Raw genomic sequence first — 22907 nt, 5'->3', positions numbered from 1 at the left:
GGCTGAGAACTGAGGGTTTTGGTTCAAAGCCAGCCCAGGCAGAAAAGAAAATGAGACTTATCTCTAATAAAATACTCAAAAGGCCAGATGTGGCATTGTAGTGCAAGTGGTAGAGTTCTAGCCTTGATCACAAAAAGGCTCATGGACAGTGCCCACACCTTGAGTTCATGCCCCAGGACTGGAAAACAAATCCAGTTTACAATCCTCTCACAAATCCAAGGAAGTCTCTCTATTTTTGGAAAGTACTAAGAATGCAAAGCACTTTATTTTACACTTCAAAAACAACCCACAGTTTTCCATAGCTAGTTATGTTTAGGATTGTACAAAACAGCTCATTCTTGCTGGATCATTATGGTAGGTTCAACAATGGTCTCCCAAGAAACAGTTATATTCTAACTCGTAATACCTGTGGGTGTTGATGGGAAAGAAAGAAGATTTGATTAATAATCATGAGACTAGATTATTCAAATGGATCCCTCATGGCTATAATCATGACTGTCCTTAAACTAAACGCAGAGAAATATAGATTCCATTATTTCCTTCATTTGTGGTAGCTACAATTGCCTATAACTTTCTAAAAACCAGAGGGTAAGCAGTGGGTGAGAAAGGGGTTATGAATGAATTAACTGAAGTGTGATAGACTCTATGATAGAGAGTGCAAATAGAATAATTCTTTTAAAAACTCTTCAAAGTTCTTTTAAAAGTCAAAGTTCAACAAAATAAATACCAGGAAATGGGTACTAGTAAGAGGAGCGAGTGAGGCCAAGTGGAGGGAATGAAGAGAGAAGGGGTAGAATACAGGCAAGTATTAATTTTATATACCACAGAATTGAGAAATATAAGAGGAGTGTGTCAAAAGTGGTGATGCTGTTGAAGTGACAACACAGATTAAGATGCATTGTGCACAAACTGCTGCGCTAAATGGCAAATTTAATGCATAACCCAAAATTAAGATAAATGAGGGAAAGGGTGTGTTAGGAAAGATGGATGATTAAGAAGTTTTAGAAAGGAGTTTCCATTCACCAAAGCATAGGTAGATTTCATTAGAGAGGGGTGATGTGATGAAAGCAGAGTTGGGTGATTATGCTTTGGTGATGGAAGAAGACACCACAGAGAAAGAAATACTAATGGTCACTAGAAGCTGGAAAAAAAATAAGCTAACAATGTTCCTTCAGCCTCCAGATAGAACATATTTCAAGTTTTCTAGTTATTTTGGAGATGGAATCTCATAGATTTTTCTGCCCAGACTGGCTTCAAACTGCCATCCTCTAAATCCTGCCCAGATAGGATTACAGATATGAGCTACTGATACCTGGTTTGCTAGGGGGTTTTGTTTGTTTGTTTGTTTGTTTCACATCAAACTGCTATTTGGCCTATTTGGGGCCTCTTCACCTCCTCTCATTTTCCACCATTTTTGTTTTTTATCACTGTACAAGGCTATATGGCTCTATTTCAGAGCTCTTCAACTAAAAGTTACTACTTTTCTAAAAAATTCGGTAAGCTTCATTATACTGCTTTCTGTTGAAGAGCTTTAAATAATCCTTGCCCAATACTATTTTTGTTATCCAGGACAATAGATTATTATAGGCAAAAGAAAAATTCAGGACAGTACTCCACAAATAGGGCATTTTATTTTGAAATAAATTATTTCTTACTTTGTGTCAGGGTATATTACAAGGACAAACAGAAATCTCTAGGGAGGGAGTTAAACAGAGAAGTTAATAGTGTTTTGGAGCAGCAATACTGTATTGATTCTATTTTACTTATTCTTTGAGTATGGTCAGTTTCCTACTCTACAGTTTACCTAACTATGGTAATTTCTTGTGTCCATTTTTAGTACTCTGTAGCTTACCAATTTCCTCAGTAACTGAGTATACTGGCTATTTCATTTTAGGACCCTTAAATACAGTTTATTTTTTTATTCTGGGATTTGCCTTCTGGACTTTGCATTATATTCACAAACTGCTATGTTGAAAGGTCAACTCCTTTGTACAACTAAAAGTTTAAAATTAAATTTAAAATAAAATCACAAGTTTCAGTGAGTTTATAAGTGGTTAAACACCTGTCTGGCTGAAAAGTGGCACATCTAGAGAGAGCATGGAATATTCTAATTCCTGAGTGATGTCCTTTTATAATCCATAATCTAGGAGTAAACTTGTTCTTAGGACTGTGAACCATTCTAGAAAATGATCTAACAAAGAAGGGATGATGATTGACATCTGAAGGGGGGCAATCTTGTAAGGCTCAACCCTGAAGTGGATGGACCTGATGATTTACCAATATGCACCAGAGAACTGAATTAGATATTTTTGAGAAAAAAACCACAGATCTCCAAAAGAGTTGAGTGTGAGAATAAAGTTATCTTTCCCCTATATTTGGGCACAAAAATGTAATGGGGAACAGTACTTCAGAAGCTAAGAGAAGGTAAAAATGTGAAGCCCAATGACCAGTAAATAGTTAACTCCAACGTGAAATTTAGTGTTGAGTCCTAGCCCAATTTGTTTTCTTTTTAGTTGGCTTTTTTCTAAGTTTTAGTAGCAGTTTCTATATATACTGAAGTTTGTTGACTCTGTATAAGGTAAAGTTCCCCAAGTTCCTCTTCAGGGACCTGACATGGAAACTGTCAAGAAGAGGAGACCATCTGTCCCAACTTAGGTGCTCCTCTTCCAAGGAAGATTCTCCAAATCTGAAGATTGTTACTGGAATGGGGGTGGGGTTGCAGGGTTACTCTTCGGAGGCCATGTGAATCAAAATGTCTACCATTCTGGTTTTTCACCCTGCTGATTGTCATTGTGAAATCTGTGACTGACCTACTGCCACTGAATCTGTCTGGGACTCCAGTTTCTCAGTTGGAAACCCAATAGATCAGTCGCTGTGGAGACTGGCCTGGCTTCTGAACGAACCAACACAGATATGTTTTTCCATTACTGTACCTGAGGCTCTCACTAGACCTGCAGGAGATGGAGGCCTGATCTCCAAGGGTGACAGGCAGAGAGAGTAGAGTTTGGTCAATATAGCAACCCCACCAGATCCTAAAGAGAGAAGTGGACAGGGTTAATTACAAGTTTCTTTCCGAACTTATACTGGACTATAAAATTTTAAATAATGTTTTATGATCCAAAATTTCATTAAACACTGCACACACACTCACACACACTCACACACACACACACACACACACACACTGATAGTTGTAAACCATAAGGACCTCTAGAATTAACCAGCAATCTCTGCTTATCTAGTGCTAAGCAGAACAAGGTTCTTTGGTCCTTCTGGAATCTTCCTCACTCTCACAGATACATATATCATCTACCCATCCAGGAGGGAAAATGTGCACCTCTCATGAGTGGATACAACACACATGGGAAGAATTGGGCACCAGAGCTCAGCCCCTCCCCATCTCCTTCCTCAGCTCTGGTGTGTTCTTACCTGGGATCCAGAGCATGAGCAGCCCCAGGAGTTGAGCAGGGCAACTCATTCTGAGAGTAAGCAGTCCTTGTCAGCCCTGGCAAGCTTAGAGCTGAGCTTTTATGGTGGACTTGCAGAGATGCTCCTTCCCAGAGAGCAATATGCAAATATCCTGGTAAGTGCAGTTGTGAGAGACAAACTGTCAGGAGAAAAACAAAGTGACACCAGGAGGGTGGGGCATCTCCTGTTAGTTAGAATCATTAACTATGATGAAGAAACTTGGAAAAAATTATATTAATGAAGTAAGCCAGTCTCAAAGAAACAAAGGTCCCATGGTTTCCCTTATCTGCAATAACTAGTATATGTCTAGGACAAGCAGAAGTGGTCAAAAGCTATGTACAAATGACCATATAACCTGATACTAAGCCAATGAACCCCAAGAAAGGGGCACAAGAGATTTTATCTTTCTTGTTGTTCTTTTTAATGTACTAATAATGTACTTTGTGAGTTTTTCTTTGTATGTTTTTCCTCCATTGTACAACCCCTGTTTTCACTGTATTTGATTCCGGTGTCCTGCATCTTGTATATACCTATTTCTAATTTGGGGAGGGACAAAATGCTGAAATAAGGATACAGGATGACCATTGTAACAATAAGATGTACATGACACTATGTTGAAAACAAACTTTACAACTTTGTTGGGGGTGGGGGTTAGAGAAGAAGGAGTTGGAGAGAAATGGAATGGTAAGGGAAAACAAAAGAGGAAATGGACTCATTACCTTGCTCATGTAATTGTAACCCCTATGTACAGTACCTTCACAATAAAAATACGTATTAAAAAAGAAAGGCAAAAGGTGATAGGAGGATTGGGTGGAAGGGCAGGGGGAGGATGGGAAGGGATGGTAAAGGGAATCAAAGGAGGAGGCTACAATGCTTGATAAGAAATGTATTCATTATCTTGCCCATGTAATTGTAACCCCTCTGTACAGTATTTTCACAATTAAAATAAATAAATAAATAATGAAAGGCAAGAGAGATGTTCTATGTGTTCCCTAGAGAGGGACATGCCTTCATGATTCCTCCTCTTTGCCTGCGCCCTAATTCTTCAACCCTTTCCAGGCATGTTTTACAGTTTTCTTAAATAAAGATGCCTTTTCATTAAGTAGTGAGTCATTCTTATTTAGTTACTACATATTTATTGAAAAGTTTAAGTTTGGTTACTTTATTTTATTTTTTATTGTGAAATTTTATTACTATAAAATAACTAACACCTGTAACCCTCATAGTTTTTAGATAAATAGCAATGGAAGGGATGTTACTCAACTGATTTTATGGAACAAGTATTACACTCATTCCCAAAAGAGAATTCCAACAACAAAAAAGAATTATAGACCAATCTTTTTGATGAACTTAGGCACAATAATTCTCAATAAAATATTTGCAAATCAAATTCAGCTTCACATTAAAAGATCATAAAACATGATCAAGCATATCGGTTTCTATGCTGAAAAAAAGAAATTCTCAATATATAGACATCACATATAATGCAAGACTTAAACAGAATCAAGGCTTAAAAAATAGCATGATTACTTTAACTTATCCAGAAAAGCTTTTGACAAAGTTCAACATCCTTTTTATGATACAAGTTGTAATGAGGCCTGTCAAAGCAGACACTCTGAAAACATTACAGGATGGAATAGGAGAAACCCTAGGTCTCCTTGGCTCAGGCCGAAATTTTCTGAATAGAGACACAGAAACACAACAAATCAAAGAAAGTTTGGACAAATGGGTTTGCATAATGTTGCAAAGCTTCTGCAGGGCAAATGACATAGCTAGCAAGATCAATAGAAAGCCCATGGATTGGGAGAAGATCTTTACTAGCCATACAACGGACAAGGGTCTCATATCTAAAATATACTTGGAACTCAAAAAATTAAACCCCCCAACAACAAATCCTCAAAGAAACAACTGCCCAATAAATAAGTGGGCGAAAGACTTAAAGAGAAACTTCTCTGAAGAAGAAAGAAGGATGGCCAATAGACACATGAAGAAATGGTCAACATCCCTAGCCATAAAAGAAATGCAAATCAAATCAACATTGAGATATCACCTCACTCCAGTTAAAACGGCAAAAATCAAGAACTCTAACAACAACAGATGCTGGAGGGGATGTGGACAGAAAGGAACCTTACTTCATTGTTGGTGGGAATGTAAACTTGTTCAACCACTTTGAAAAGCAGTATGGAGGTTCCTCAAAAGACTTCACATACAACTCCCCTATGACCCAGCAATCCCACTTTTGGGCATTTACCCAAATGTTTACAAACAAGACCACACTAAAGCTACCAGCACAACTATGTTTATTGCAGCATTATTTACCATAGCTAAGATATGGAACCAACCCAGATGCCCCTCAGTAGATGAATGGATCAAGAAAATGTGGTATATATACACAATGGAATTCTATGCCTCCATCAGAAAGAATGACATTTCCCCATTTGTTAGGAAATGGAAAAACTTGGAAAAAATTCTATTAAGTGAAGTAAGCCAGGCCCAAATAAACATAGGTCCCATGGTTTCCCTTATTTGTAATATCTAGTATATGTATGAGTCAAACTGAAAAAGTCAGATAATGTGATGTCAGGAAAATGAACCCTTAGATATATATTTTAATGTTTTTTTCTTTCATACATGTGTTTCTAAAGCATTTATAAGATTATCTCTTTGTTGCTTTGTATGTCCCTCCCCCACAGTATAACCCCTGCTTTCACTATATTTGATGTCAGTATAACTTGTGGAGGAGATGGGGAAACCCAGTTGTTTAAGGATACAGGTGGACCTGTTGCAACAATGAGAAGTACAAGTTGTCATGTCCAAAACGAGCTTTACAATATTGGCGCCGGGGGGGTGGGGGAGAGGGGGGGTAAGGAGAAGGATTGGGATTGGGGGGGAGGGGGGAGGCTGGGAAGGGAGGTGAAGGGTAAACAAAGGAGGAGGCTGCAATGCTTGGTAAGAAATGTACGCATTATCCTGCCCATGTAATTGTAACTCCTCTGTACAGTATGTTCACAAATAAAATTAAATTAAAAAAATTCTAATGAGGCCTGGGAATGTGGCTTAGTGATTGTGTTCACTTAGCATGCATGAAGCCCCAGGTTTGATTTCTCAGTAACAGATAAACAGAAAAAGCTGGAAGTGGTGCTGTGACTCACATAGTAGAGTGCTAGTCTTGAGCAAAAGAACCTCAGGCACAGTGCCTCGCCCCTGAATTCAAGTCCCGGGATGGCAAAAATAAATAATTAAAACTGCAATAACTAGTATATGTCTGAGACAAGCAGAAACGATCAGATAATTTGATGTTAGGTGAAATGAACCCCAAGATCAGGATTCAAATGTTTTTTTCTTTCTTTTGACTGTTTCTAACATATTTATAAGATGATTTTTTTTTTGTTGCTTTGTATGTCCCTCCCCATGGTGTAACACCTGCTTTCGCTGTGTTTGAGGTTGGTATAATTTGTGGAGGGGAAGGGAAAAATCAAATCATTTAAATAGGGATACAGTTGGACCCATTGCAACATTGAAATGTACAAGACGTTATGTCAAAAAACGATCTTTACAACTATGGCCAGGTTGGGGTGGGAGGGAAGAGGGGGATGTTGGGGGAAGATGGGAAGAGATGGGAAGGAGAAACAAAGGAGGAGGCAACAATGCTTAATAAGAAATATACTCATTACCTTGCCCAAGTAATTGTAACTCCTCCTTACGGTATTTTCACAATTAAAAAATATATATTCCATAAAAATATTTTAATAATGAAAAATGAGGAAATTGTCAAATGTGATGAGAAGCCAACTGTATTTTATGCCCATTGACCAACTTTGTGGTGTTTTCCCTATCAAGTAACAAAGATAATTTTACATTTCGCTGTAGAAACTTGGATCCATAAGTATATTTCAACAAGGAATGTGATGGTTATAAGCCATGAAGTTCTTTCCACAGAGCACACTTAATTTCCAAGAAAAAATAATGCAGCTAAGAAAAATCAAACAACCATTACCTTAGAATAGAATTGAAGTGAATATCATCAGTAATGGAACTGAGTGAAAACAGTGACTTTCAAGTAGATATCCTGGGAAGAACTCAGAAGTACTGCTGTACATTCCTCTAAGCATGGATTCTTGAGTCTAACCTTGATGGAAAGTGCACAAGTCCACACCAAAGGACATTCAGGAATATAAGTGGTTGTGATCCTCAAGACTGATAAGATTAGGGGACTGAAGAGACTTTGGAAGATTTCCAGGGAAGAGGAGGAAAGGCAGATCTAGGAAAATCTGGCCTAGACTGAACTATTATGTGACAAAAGACAATGGGGGATAATTGTCAGTGTTTGACATGAGCCTAAGAAAGAATTAGACTTGTATATTAAGGTTATCTTCCTGGGGTACGAATGCTGATTTCTTATTTGTTGCAAATAAATAGAAATACACAAGAGAGTATGTTTCTTACTTCTTCAATTTGCTTCAGATGATTCAGGGAAAGTCTACTTTGTGTTGTACTTTTAACATTTCTTCTTGAAACAGTTTCCCTTTAAAAACTCAAACAGCACTTGTTGAGTACAGACTGAAGATGTTCTAACACCTTTAACAAGGTGGCCTTGTCTCATTCTTACAGGCATTAAAAACAGTAATTAGCCTGGCATGGGTAGCTCACACCTGTAATCCTAGCTACTTAGGCTGAGATCTGAGGATCACAATTTAAAGATAGTTTAGGCAAGACAGGCTGTAAGACTCTTATATTCAATTAAGCACCAAAAAAAAGCTGAAAGTGGAGCTGTGGATCAAATGGTAGCGTGTTAACTAAGAACAAAAAACTTAGGGACATTGCCCAAGCCCTGAGTTCAAGCCCCAGGACTGACACTACACACAAAATAACAATATTCGTGGGCTGGGAAGGTTGCTCAGTGGTAGAGTGCTTGCCTTGCATGCCTGAGGCCCTGGGTTCGTTTCCTCAGAACCACAAAAGAAAAAAGAAAAAAGCAGGAAGTGGCGCTGTGGCTCAAGTGGTAGAGTGCTAGCCTTGAGCTGAAGAGCTAAGGGACAGCGCCCAGGCCCAGAGTTCAGGCCCCATGACCGGACCTCCCAAAAAAAACAAAAAACAAAAAACAATATTCCTGTTATCTTTTTTCTTTTTCCAAGTACAATTTAAGACCCTGGAACTGAATCCTGCATTATGAAAAACAGGAATCCCTGGGTCCTACAAGACTCTCTGACAATAAATCCTCTATTCGAGGTCTCAGAGAAGCCTATCTGGGATATGATCCTGAGTTGCAGAAAGAGCACGGAGGAGAGTGATTAAGGATAAAGATGGAGGCGGTGTGATTAACGGTGTAATTGGACTACCAGCCTGCAAGTGATAATCAGAATTTGGCCAATCATTGTCTGACTGGACAGTGTCAGAAAGTACTCTGTGCACAGTGAGTGGTCTCAGAGGAACTTGTGAGTAACAGTTCAAAATCAGCTGATACTGATTAGCGTCATTGGACACCTTCACATTTCTGTTCTCAATTTTTTTCTATAAACTTTAGTTACAAACAGCATTCTGATTTATTAAATAACACGTAATTCTCCAAAAAGAATATCTATGTTACAAAGTGTGTGAGCACACATACAGCTACTTAAAGCATATTGACGATAATCAGTACCAATTTTGATGCTATTGTCTTTATTTGTTGGGACTGAAATTTGTATTCAGGAATTCAAACAATCTGGATAAATGACCACATTCCAGCACTTTGACTCTAGCACATTTTTGAGGGAGAATCTCACGCTTTGTTCTGAGGGTGCTCACAGAACACAGTACTCTTACCTATGCTTTCCATATAATCACAGTTACAGGCTTACAAGTGTGAGGTTTGCTACATTTTTGCCCTGGCTGCTGAGGAAAAACATTAAAACAACACTATTTTTTTACCTGCCTCTATTTACATTGTATTGGAAAGGTGACATATGGAGGACTTAGTTACATGAGTCAGGTAAATAGTACATTTACTTTTGAACAGTGTCACATCTTCCCTCCTTTCCTCCCAGTTTTGCAGTTTGAAATTTGAAATCATCTTTGGAACTCCTCATTTTACAGTATTGAGATCTCCATGAAGAGCATATGTGTCCAGTGAAATATGACATTTAGGGAAGAGTGAGGCATGGTGGTTCCATAATCATAGCTAGCTGGAAACCAGTGAACCTGACAGGGCTCACTGTGACCCCAGAAGCACATGGCCTTTTGCTTGCCCTGGTTGAGATTCATGCTTTTTTTCTTTCTTGCAGTTGTTTCTAACATATTATAAGATGATTTCTTTGATGCTTTGTAAGTCCCTTCCACATGGTATAACTTCTGGTTTGACTGTATTTGATGCTGGTATAATTTGTGGAGGGGAAGGAAAAAAAAACAAATTGTTTAAATAGGGATACAGGTGGACCTATTGCAACAATGAGATGTACAAGACATTATGTTGAAAAATGAACTTTACAACTTTGGCAGGGCTGTGGGTGGGGGTGGGAGGGGTGTATTGGCCAAGGTGGGGAGGGGAGATGGGAAGGGGAAACAAAGGAGGAGGAAACAATGCTTGATAAGAAATGTACTCACTACCTTGCCCATGTAATAGTAACCCCTCCTTATGGTATTTTCACAATAAAAATAAATAAATTTAAAAAAGAAAAAAAAGAAAATCTTATAGTGCAGATTTAAAGAAAAATGAGTGAGACAAAGGATGCCTGTTTTCTCTTACATATGGAAGCCAGATTAGCTTATAAATTTACTAGTAAATAGGTTAGTTGGTGTACAAATATATACAAATATATTCATTGGAATATGGTATATTCCACTGAGCACTCTACTATAATCCCTCAGAATAGCGAAGTCAAATTTCAACAAAACAACAGTAGAGGGCAGGCACTTGAATGGAATGGAGTTGGGATCAAGAGCAAAGGGGAAGAATGAAGCTGAGAAAAGGAGAATGAGGATAAGAATTCACTGCAAACCCAGGTGCTGGTCGCTCACTCCTGCAATCCTAGCTACTCAGGAGACTGAGATCTGAGGATCTCAGTTCAAAGCCAGTCTGGACAGGAAAGTCTGTGAGACTCTTAATTCCAACAAACCACTAGAAGCCCGGAAGTGGCGCTATGGTTCAAACAGTGGAGCAATCACCTTGAGCTGAAGAGCACAGGGACAGCACCCACACCCAGATTATGAAGAGTGCACAAAGAGTGGGTAGGGATGGATAGTGAGAATGTTTTAAGGGAAGACATTGATCAATTTACATTGTATTCATAACCTGCTTTTATTTTTTTATTGTGAAAATACTGCACAGAGGGGTTATAATTACATGGGCAAGATAATGAGTACTTTTCTTATCAAGCATTGTAGCCTCCTCCTTTGTTTCCCCTTCCCATCCCTTCCCATCCTCCCCCAGTCCCCCTAGCCAAAGTTGTAAAGTTCGTTTTCCACATAACGACTTGTACATCTCATTGTTGCAATGGGTCCACCTGTATTCCTATTTAAACAATTTGTGCTTTTTTAAATGGCAATTTTTTGTACAACTGCTTAAACATTAAAAATGGGAAACAAAATTAATGAAGGAATGGTAAAGTAGGTCTTCTCTAGGTATGGGTACTCATGGGATAGAGAGAGAGAAAACAGAGTTAAAATGGGGAAACATGGTAAAAATATTATATGAACATATAAAAATGATTTAATGAACATTCAGAGTTGTAATTGTGTAGTGATAGAAACCACATGACTCTAAGAAGTGATGGGAATGTAATGTGTAAAAGAGCCAGATCAAAACTGTTCTGAATTAAAAGCAGATTGAGATCTAGGCCAGTTAAGGCAACCTGTAAGTTGGTCCTTTTGTCACAAATGCTGTTACAATTGTCAAAGTCAAAATGGTCTTGCAGTCCCCAGGGAACGATTTAGAATATCATCATTTTATTGGGTCAGATTAGAGAATGCCCTGTTTTTAAGAAATTTTTAGTGTGTAAAACTATGTGGGCATATTCTGAAATGAATGAGAAGAAAATACATCTTTTACTACACTTAAAACCTAACTGTAAGGGTAAAAATGTTTCAAATAATTTACAATACAAAATAAAATTCCTTAACCATATGCTGAAATTATTCTTCCTTCGTAAGACAAATCACTTTTCTACAAATATCCAAGATAATAATGTTTCCTCAAGGATATGACCCTTAAAAACCCATATGTTTCTTAATGCCCACCTAACAATTGCCTAAGTCTTGCTCTTGGTTTAGGGACCTCCATATTCTTTCCTTGGAGTGTGGCCTTATTGGAAGTTCTTACCAGTAATGATAAATATATTTGTCAAAGAGAAATTAATTTTCACTTCTTCCAGCCAAGCAAGATGGAACCAGAATTAGGATAAACCTAAAACCCTGGACTAGTCATGATCTATTGCAAAACAATGACTCCCAAGTAAGATTCAAATCAATATTACATCACTGAGTTTCAAAACATAGAGAGGAAGAGAGAAGACAGACATCAAAAGCTCCACTAGGAATGTAAGAATGCCAGAAAGTCCTGACACCTGATGAATCACGAAGGACCCTATGAAAAAGGCAGTGTCTTCATTCAAGTCCCTATCTTCTATTTCAATTGGAGCCTTATAATGTCACAACAATAATCAGAGCGTCTGGTCAAACAGAAAGAACTTGGAAACCCAGAAAAAGTGGTATCACTCTTTAATATATTTCATTGCTCCCAGAAATTAGACCACTCACATAGTGCTCCTTCAGTCATTCTGACAGAGTGGACAATTCAAGTATCAAATTTCCTTTGGAGGAATGGGGGAGTATGATTGAGAGGCTGACACGATGTATTGAACTAATAAACTGATTTGGAGAATGATACCTTCTTATGCAAATACTTAACATAATATGAACATAATTTACAAAGTATCAATTATTCTCATCATCATTACCATGTGGCAACAAAAGTTTCAAACTAAAAAATTCAAGCCTAAATTTCATAGACTCTGTGTGTTTCTTCTTTGGATCTATCCTGTTCATAGGATAGATCACAGCAGTAGTTCATTCCCCAGGTCCACAGTGGGGCCAACCCAGCTGCAGGGAAAGAGCTCAGTTGCTCCTCTATTCTTGTTTGACTTCAGGTTTGAAAGCCTGCAAAACTGCCCACTTCTGGCAAGTCCGCTAGATAGTATGTTGATTAGCAACAAAATGTTTAGGTGATGTTCTTGGAATAAACTGGCTTCCCTTGCTCCTGTGTGGAATGGCTACTCTTGCTGATAGTTGTAAATATGAATAACAGGCACATTCTGGAATAACAGTGCACATTCTGGAATTCAAATTACACAGTCTTATGAAGTGTTATGGAATAGATTCTTGCAAAGCTTCAAGAAACATATCCAATAAGGCCACTGCTAATTAAGCCTGTAGAAGCATCCCCAACACCTGTGGCTTCAGTTTCAGGAGACTCTCTAGCAAAGAGAGATATTCCTGTAACTCAGAAGTATTAAAACTCTGCAACATTACAGATACCAGAGACCAAGGCTCTTGGCCTGCAGCCTTTCCTGTATGGACTATATCACATTTGTATTTCTTGAGGATTCATCCATTGTGTTATCCCAAACCACCAATGCAATGCACATTTTCCCACATACAAATTCACATTTTGTGAAACATCAGGAGAAATACATGACCACAGAATACATTGCAAACATATTCTTTGCAAACAAAAGTTATTTATCTCAATTCAAATGATGGGGAAACCCAAACCCACTTGGTGGTTTTCCTTCAGAAGTCTCAAGTATAATTCCAGGACTAAATTATAATGGTGAATCCAAAGGAGTATTTCATTTATAGACTTTTAAAGAAAATAATAATCTTCTTATTTGCAATAACTACTATAAGTTTAGGAAAAGCAGAAAAGGTCAAAAGCTATTTACTTATGACCATATAAGATGATATTAAGTGAATTGAACCCCAAGATAGAGACACAAATGTTTTTTTTTTCTTTCTTGCTATTGTTTATAATGTATGTATAATGTACTATGTGATTTTGTTTGTTTCTTTGGTATATTCTTCCTCACAGTATAAGCCCTGTTTTCACTGTATTTTATTTTGGTGCACTGCATCTTGTATATACATTTTTCTAATTTGGGGAGGGGAAAGGAAAAACAAAATGTTTAAATAGGGAAACAGGTTGACCTATTGTAACAATGAGATGTACAAGACATTATGTTGGAAATGAACTTTACAACTTCGGCGCAGGGGGAGGGTGGGTTGAGGGGTAGGAAGGGGAGGGAAGGGGTGGGGAGGGTTATTTGTAGTTGGGAAGGAAGGGATGGTAGGGGGAAAATAAAGGAGGAGGCATCAATGCTCAATAGGAAATGTACTAATTACCTTACTCATGTAACTGTAACTCCTCTGAACAGTATTTTTACAATTAAAAATGTATAAAAATTCTTCCTGACAGATTACATATGGGACTCATGTTTTTCCTTACTAAATCTCCACAATCTAGGTTCCCCAGATCTTCCTTTAAGTCCAGATCTGTAAGTGTTTAACTACATGATTTAATACACTGTTACTTTGTTGCCTGTGGATAAATTAGAACAGAACAGAAAAAAGTGGAATGATATGAACCAATAGAGAAGGTTGAGCAGATTGGGAGACCAGACATCATTCCCATCTCCCTTTAAACTCCCTTTCAACACTAGGCAAACTCAGTTTGTAGGAATGCAAGTTAGCATAGCCAGTATGGAGGACAGTAAGGAAGTTACTAAAATACCTAAAAAGAGACATACCAGATGATTTGGCTACCTCGCTCCCAGGGAAACATCTGAAATAAAGCCAAAATACAAAAGTGATATTTATAAAGGAATTTCTGCATATATAGATTTATTGTGATACTGTTATCACAAGAGAATATTTGAAATTGATCAATTGTGCTAGAATCAATTAGAAAGTAGTGATGAACTGGTCCATATATGTATGTATGTCTGTGTATATGTACATATATATATACATATGTATGTATGTATTATATATTATATAAAGAAACATGAAATCCTGTAATCTACAACAAAATGAATGGAATTGGAGGACATTCTGTTAAAACGGGCAAAACGAAAGGTCATTATGTATAGTCTTTCTCATTCAAAGAAACTTAAAACAATTAAAATAAAAGAGTAACTATGTGGGCCTGGAAAGGGCTCCAGGTCAGGAGGCCGGAGGGTGAGCACAGGAAAAAGTAGAAGGACATGATCAATGTACATAATATATATTATGTATATAAATATATATTATGTATATATATTATGTATATTGATATACATAATATATATGGAGAATCCCAGAATCTTATTAATAGATACTGCTAAAATATGTTAATACAATAGATATCAGAAAAGTAATGACTAAAATCTGAAGCATTGAATCTGTTCTTTGTATTATAAACAATTCCTGGTGGTAGCTCATACATGTAATACTAGCTATTCTGGAAGTTGACATCTCATGATCCTAGTTCAAAGCTGGCCTGGGCAGGAAACTTGGTGAGACTCTCTTAGCTCCAATTAATCACCAGAATACCAGAAATGGAACTGTGGCTCAATATGTTGGAGTGCTAACCTTGAGACAAAGAACTCAAACACCAAGAGTGACAATAACAATAACAAAAAGCCAATTGCTGCTTAGAATATCTATTAATGGTGTTATTGTTTTATGAATCTCAACTGTTGACACAATTCACACTCTTCAAGTCTATATTGTCTATATCTGAGCAGCTCTGTCAGCAGGTGGAGGCACCAGGAGGAGCAGCTGGGGCAGCCCAGACTCTCACTTCTGCTTCCCTGGGAGGTTTTTGTCATGGCTTATATCACTGTGGGAGGGTAACCATAACCATGTTGACAGTAATAAGTGGCAACATCTTCAGGCTGCAGGCTGCTGATGGTGAGAGTGAACTCTGTTCCATATCCACTGCCACTGAACCTGGATGGAACGCCAGATGCCAAAGCACTACTAGCATAGATCAGGAGTTTAGGGGCTTTCCCTAGTTTCTGCTGGTACCAGGCTAAACTGCTATAAATGTTTTCACTGGCTCTGCAAGTGATGGTGACTGTGTCTCCTACAGATGCAGACAAGGTGGATGGGGACTGCGTCATCTGGATGCCACACCTCGCATCTGGCAGGGCAAACATGAAACAAATACCACATTATTAACCAACTTATAAGAAGGCTCTCCTGAAGAGTAAAGCATCATCGATCACACTGAGGAATTTTAATGCCCAGTATTCTTTATCCTTACCTGGGAGCCAGAGCAGCAAGAGCCCCAGGAGCTGAGCAGGGATCCTCACGTCCATGACTGGGACAGACTGCTACACAGACTATGAGCAGCCTATGAAGAAGTCCTGAGGACAGTGGGCTGTGCTGCTGGCACATGCAAATCATCAGCATCTGGACAAGGTTAAACACAACTGTACCACTGCCTCATCTCAGTAGATCTACACAAATTTGAGTCTCAGGAGACTTAGGTCAGGCAACAGTCTGTATTGTAGCCACAGAAGAGAATCAGCACATTTCTTTCCTGTGGGTGGAGCAGATCACTGATCTCATTGAGGATAAAAGTCTCTTTTCTTTTTATTTCTTTATCTGAGACAAGACCTATCCATTAAAAGGTTAGTTCCAGAAATTTATAGACGTTTGCACAACACTCATTTGTCACATGCCTTTATTATCCAGAGCAGGAACTTTGGGAATTGTTCTGATTCACTGATCATCTTTATGTGGCAATTTGTCAGCACTGCTGCCCTGTAATGCGATCCTTAGAGATGAAATAAGAATGTGAAGCTATTACATTGATTAGAAAGTAGTTAAACTTGTGAATTGTGCAGCACAGCCATGTTTTCTCTTATATCTCTGAATTGCTTGCATCAGCAGATACATAAAAGCAAGACATTTTCTTCTCTTCAAACTTGACCAATCTTTTCCACCATCCTAGGGGTGTGTATAATTTATAATATCCATTATTGAGTTCTTCATATTCCTTCTGGGTTTTAAACATCTTAACCAAAGCTACTGTGTTTGAATCAGAGATTCTTCTTGAAAAGAAAAATAAACTCGGGATATACTGAAGCCTACTGAGTTGCCTAAACCTACATATGTTCCTTTCATTTGGTGGTCTCTTCTATTTGAGAAGAGAACACTGTGTTTAACAGCTGGGTTAAAGACATTGGGCCCAAGTAGAGCGAGTAGAACCATGGAAAGGAAGATCATGTTGGAATTTTTTAACAATTCAGGAGCCAGCAATACATGGAAATGTCATCCATATTGAGAGGAGGCAACATGGGCTTAGAAGCAAGAGTGAGGAGAGCTGATTGTCTATGCCGGGGAGGAAGAGCAGTGCTGGCTGCATTGAAGGTGCTGAGGCGGAATGAGACATGAGGACATCCATATGGGCCTGTGCAGTTGTCAGGGCCCACAAGTCACTACTGCATGGGATGCAAAGTTGACTCATCTCAGCAGTGTTGTGCCAGTCTGAGTAATATATGAGCAAATATGTGAGGGGGTTGTATGCTATGATCATGTAAGTGACAGTGACAGCTGGTGTTTCTCATCATCCAAAAAAGTTGATCATGTGGCTAAATTCATGAGGGATCAATGGAGCCGGCAGTCATACTCTTGAGAGAAAGAATTGTAATCTAACTAGAGGAGAACTTTGTCTAAGAATGTATTTCAGAATAACCTATTGCTGTGCATGCAGGTGGAGAAATCACCATAAACTCACACATATATTTATGTATAAGACTAGATGAATGAATGTGTGGATGGATAATTTTTCACAGCCTAGAAGTAATGGTGCTCTAGTTCCATGAATAGATAGCACCATCACTAATGCACCTGTAAACTTTCTCCAAAAAATGAAACAAGTGACCCTTGTGGAAATAATTGATTTATTTTTATCAAAACTAAGAAAGTGTAAGATAATTTTGGACCATTTTGCGCCAGAAACAAAACAAAAATTCCTGGTATGCGAGGTAAAGGAAAAAGTGGAGAGAATCAGGTAGCAAGGGATGCCCACTGGCCAATTTCAAGGGATTTTGAATACCATATAAACGCTAATATACACCATTAAATCAACTGTAAATCCTTGGATTCGCTATGATATTTTCATAAGAAATTGGATATTCTAAAATGATCAAAGACTTCTCCACACATTTTCATAAACTGCAAAAGGGAAAGAATTGTTATATAGCAGAGAAATCTGGCAGCCTTAACCTAGTCTAGAATTGAAATGAATATCACCAGTAATGATGATTCAAACCATGGGTCTGTTAAGAGTCACTAGAAAAAGAACACAGTGGCACTTCTGGACTTTGTTCACATACATGCACTACTGAATATAACCTGGAGGAAAATTGCATGAATCTAGTTTGAGAGACATTCAGAAACATGGCTGCTGTGCAGTCACTAAGAATGATAAGACCATGATTATATCCTGTTTTTTTTCTTTCACAATAGGATGTAAAATAAAATATATTCTTCCATTAGAACTTACTCATCATTTGGCAATATTTCACTGGTAGTAGGCAGAGATTTCAGTTTATAGAAGAATGGAGAAACAAATGGTATATCAAGGAGGAAGCTCAAACAAAACTTAATCCAGGGGTTCATTTGTTATAGCAAGATAAGATTTTTTCCTACCTCTCTCCTCTGTCCTCCTGTGTCCTACTTCTGTAATTGGGAGAAGGATTTTCCTTGCTGTTAACAAATTGTAGGACTGTGTATTCTCTTTGCCACGCACAGGCTTCTATCTACCACTAGGATCTGTTTCTCTCCATGAGGCCAAGACAGGTAAGATCAACTTGGACAAATGCAGGAGACAATCACTGCCCAGGGAATGCCCTCTCAAACAGGCAAATCATCTGTCATGCAGTGGGATTAAATTAACCATCCTTAAAAGCAAACTGCCTATGGACAACAATAGCTATTTGTAGTAAGAGCTCTGAAATGCATAACAGATGCATTGGAAGAGCAAACATATATGTCCATTCTTTCATCTATGATCAAGGCCATCAGATATTGATTAAAGAAGGAAAGTAAGTTACATTTTGAAGGAAGTATCATTATGAATCAGAGCGATATAATTGATCAAACATAATTTTTCTCCCTTTGTCTGTGAACAAATCACTTAAAATGAAGATTGGTTCTCTTCATTAACAGAGATATTAAAAATGGTCTAAGAGGCTCTGTCACAAGGGGATCCGGGTTTGTTTTGAAGAGTCAGGATCTGGTTCATGTTACTCATCTGTGTGTTTGCTGATTTCCAATTGCAGGGACATGATGGAATGAAAAATTAATATCCTTATTCAGAAGATGAATTTGTTAAATGGGCTTCAGTGAGATCACATGGGACATTTTTAATGAACCACAGATCTTCAATTTTAACTTGTTTCCTCATCCTCTCATTCTAATCATGCTAAGAGGTGAAGAGACAAAATGTGTTCCAAGAAAAACTTGGAAAAAATTATATTAAGTGAAGTAAGCCAGGCCCAAAGAAACATAGGCCCCATGGTTTCCCTTATTTGCAATATCTAGTATATGTATAAGTCAAGCGGAAAAGGTCATATAATGTAATGTCAGGAAAATGAACCCTTAGATATGTATTTTAATGTTTTTTATTTCATGCATGTGTTTCTAACGCATTTATAAGATTATTTCTTTGTTGCTTTGTATGTCCCTCCCCCACAGTATAACCCCTGCTTTCACTATATTTGATGTCAGTATAACTTGTGGAGGAGATGGGGAAAAACAACTCATTTAAGGATACAGGTGGACCTGTTGCAACAATGAGAAGTACAAGTTGTTATGTCCAAAACGAGCTTAACAATGTCGGGGGGGGGGGGGGGCGGAGGAGAAGGATTGGGACTGGGGGGGAGGGTGGAGGCTGGGAAGGGATGAGAAGGGTAAACAAAGGAGGAGCTGCAATGCTTGGTAAGAAATGTATGCATTATCCTGCCCATGTAATTTTAACCGCTCTGTACAGTATGTTCACAAAAAAAATAAAATTAAATTTAAAAAAATGTGTTCCAAGATGCCCAATACCCTATTCCCTTGAGTAATAGTGTTGCTAGAGAGAGTGGTGAAAGGGGAGCAGGTAGGGTGGCATGGCTGGGGTCTCAGGAAACCGGACAGAATGAGAAGTATTTGTTCATTGTCTTGTCTTTGCATTAAAATGAGTGTTTTGTAAGATCAGAGCTTTGTGTCTACAAGTGCTCATGGTACTGTGAGGAAATGTAAGAGAGCTCAAGAACTGAAGGTATTTAAGCTTCCCCCCAGAGGGAGCTGTGGCACCTTAAATCTCTTGGTGACAGAGGGACTGGTTAGCATTTTAGATGTCATTGGGGGAACTAGTTGTCCTGAGGTGCAGCAATGAGAGGGATTCCTAAGTATGTGAGAACTCATTTTTCAAGAAGGTGTTTGCACTGATGGAAATCTAAGACGTTTCTTTGGATGATCAGGATGTGTTAGCTAAGAACTCAAGCATGTGAGGTCATTGTGTTTTCTATTCTCAGATTCCCATTTGGTCTCTTTCATATTGCTATTGGGACCTTATTTGTTCCATTATTTTCTTCATATATTCCTTTTTAGATGTTTGATGAAAGATCAGAAGCTTCAATGATGTTTAAACATTCCTAGCATTTATAATCCATAAAATAACTACTTTGAAGTCTATTTAGCATTTGGTGGTTGGTTACTGATGTCACTGATCTTTCTTAATCTTTTCATTCCAATTTATTGTTGGAATCTCTAATGGCTTACCTTTATCTACATAGGATGACAAATGCCACTGATGGGTCAGGTTTCCTACACTACAAGTCCATCCTGCTTCTTCCGTACACCCTGGTGTGTGGATTGAGAGTGCATTCAATGTGTAGCCAGGTCACCTCCCTTCCTTTTGCTCAAGGCCTCTCTTGTGTCTCTGTCACTCACACATGGAGTGAGGATTCAGAGAAGAGTATTGAGAGAGGCCTAGGAGGGATGGGGGAGAATGATGAAAGGGTGTCATACTTATAAACTGCACTTGTACTTACAAACTGATTTGTTGAATGGTTACCACTTTGTACAACTACTTAAAGACAATAAATGTATATGTAAAATTAAAAAAAACATTTTGCAGAACACAGGAATCAAATATTATCGGGGAAGAACATACAAAGAAATAGACAAAAAATGATCACATAGTACATTAAAAAGAACAGCAAGAAATATAAAAAAATGTGTCCCTATCTTGGGGTTCATTTCACTTAACATCAGCTTATATGGTCATACATACAGAACTTTCTTGTCCTAGGCATATACTAGTTATTGCAGATAAGGGAAACCATATAACCTATGATGCTTTGGGTCTGACTTACACCACTTAATATAAATTTTCCAGGTCTTTCCATTTCCTAACAAATGGGGTGATGCCATTTTTATGGAGGCATAGATTTCCTTTTCTTAATCCATTCATCTACTGAGGGGCATGAGGGTTGGTTCCATAGCTTAACTATGGTGAATAATGCTGCGATAAACATAGTTGTTCTGGTAGCATTAGTATGGCCTTGTTTGTGATCGTTTGGGTAAATGCCTAAAAGTGGGATTGCTGGGTCATAGGGGAGCTCTATGTGGAGTATTTTGAGGAACCTCCATACTGCTTTCCAAAGTGGTTGAACAAAATTACATTTCCACCAACAATGCAATAGGGTTCCCTTTTGGCCACATCCCCTCCAGCATCTGTTATTATTAGATTTCTTGATTAAAGCCATTCTAACTGGTGTGAGGTGGAATCTGAGTGTTTTGATTTGCATTTCTTTTATGGCTAGGGAAGTTGAGCATTTCTTCATGTGTTTACTGGCCATTCTTATTTCCTCTTCAGATAAGTCTCTCTTTAAGTCTTTAATCCACTTATTAATCAGGCTGCTGTTTCTTCGATGATTCATTGTTGGGGGATTTATTTTTCTGAATTCTAAGTATATTTTAGATATGAGGCCCTTGTCCATTGTATGGCTAGTGAAGTTCTTCTCCCATTCCCTGAGCTTTCCATTGATCTTGCTTGCTATGTCCTTTTCCATGCAGAAGCTCTGTAGTTTCATGCAATCTCTTTTGTCCAAACTTTCTTTGACTTGTTGTGTTTCTGGGTCTTTATTAAGAAAATTTCATCCTGTGCTAAGGCGCCCTAGAGTTTCTCCTATTCCTTCCTGTAATATTTTCAAGGTGTCTGTTTTTATATTGAGGTCTTGGATCTATTTGGAGTTGATTCTGGTGCAGGTGGTATATAGGTACCTGCCTTTAGTTTAGAAAAAGGTTTTTAAAGATCTCATTGGTGAAGAAAAAAAATCCCTTGACAACAAGAAATTGATAAATGTTTAGGTTGCTGAACTAATTTGTTAGTTACATTGTTTAGATGATTGGACAATACGTGTACATGCTAAAACTTACTGTACTTCAAATATATTATGTATTAATCACAAGTTGTTTAAAAATTAATGACAATTCTTTTACAATGCTGTATTTAAAAAATCTTTTGTAAAAACTATGTTGCCCTGCTTTTAAAAGCTTACTTTGACATACCTAGAAAGGCTTCTTCTTTATTGAATGACTACAAATTTTAACACATCCTGGACTACACATAAGCACAGATGTGTGTTCTTTGTAAGTCAGAAGAGGCACTGTCAGATATGTGCTGCTTGACATGAGAAGTAAGACAGAGAGTTAGGGTGTGCCGATGCATCTAGGACCTTCCTCCCAATACTTTCTAGTGACCTTAAAAGACTGACTCCACCTGAGCAGCTCTGTCAGCAGGTGGAGACTCATGAAGAGCAGCTGGGACAGCCCAGTCTCTCACTTCTGCTTCCCTGTGAGGTTTTAGTAATGGCTTGTATCACTATTGGAGGTCTACTATAATCTTCTTCATAGTACAAAGTGGCAATATCTTCAGGCAGCAGGCTGCTGATGGTGTGTAAACTCTGTTCCAGATCAACTCCCATTGAACCTTGAAGCCAATCTATTTGCAAATTAGATCAGAAGCTTTGTAGCATTCTCTGGTCTCTGCTAATACCAATTTAACTCATTGCTAATGTGCTGACTGGCCCTGCAAGTGATGACAACTCTGTCTCCAAGAGATGCATATAAGTGGGAGGACTGGGTCAACTGGATGTCACATCTTGCACCTGACAATGGAAACATGAAAAACATTATGCATTTAATTAATTATGCTATCCAAGTGCTTCCAGAAAGAAGCAGGCTGTTTTTCTTTCCTGCTATTGTTTCTAACATATTTATAAGATATTTCTTTGTTTCTTTGTATGTCCTCCCCCACAGTATAACCCCTGTTTTTACTGTATTTGATATTGGTATAATTTGTTGAGGGGAAGGGAAAAAATAAATCGTTTAAATAGGGATATAGGTGGTCCCATTGAAACAAT

At 38.1% G+C, this 22907-nt stretch overlaps 1 long non-coding RNA gene and 1 gene segment (V, D, J or C); both read right to left on the bottom strand.

Moving 5' to 3' along the window:
• Positions 1 to 268: 268 nt before the first annotated feature.
• On the bottom strand, positions 269 to 3541 carry LOC138833328 (uncharacterized). The gene is made up of 3 exons (XR_011373863.1): positions 3430 to 3541; positions 2934 to 3032; positions 269 to 406 (listed from the first exon to the last, which is right to left on the bottom strand). It is a non-coding gene; the product is annotated as an uncharacterized lncRNA (long non-coding RNA).
• An 11596-nt stretch (positions 3542 to 15137) lies between these two features.
• Positions 15138 to 15811, bottom strand: LOC138833329 (immunoglobulin kappa variable 1D-13-like). The segment is given in 2 exon segments: positions 15138 to 15622; positions 15746 to 15811. Coding segments are annotated over 2 exon segments (366 nt in total).
• Positions 15812 to 22907: the final 7096 nt, after the last annotated feature.

This window comes from Dipodomys merriami, unplaced genomic scaffold, assembly GCF_024711535.1.
Source record: "Dipodomys merriami isolate MVZ:Mamm:240054 unplaced genomic scaffold, mDipMer1.0.p SCAF_204, whole genome shotgun sequence".
Taxonomy (NCBI): Eukaryota; Metazoa; Chordata; class Mammalia; order Rodentia; family Heteromyidae; genus Dipodomys; species Dipodomys merriami.
This window is presented reverse-complemented; position numbering and strand designations above follow the sequence as displayed.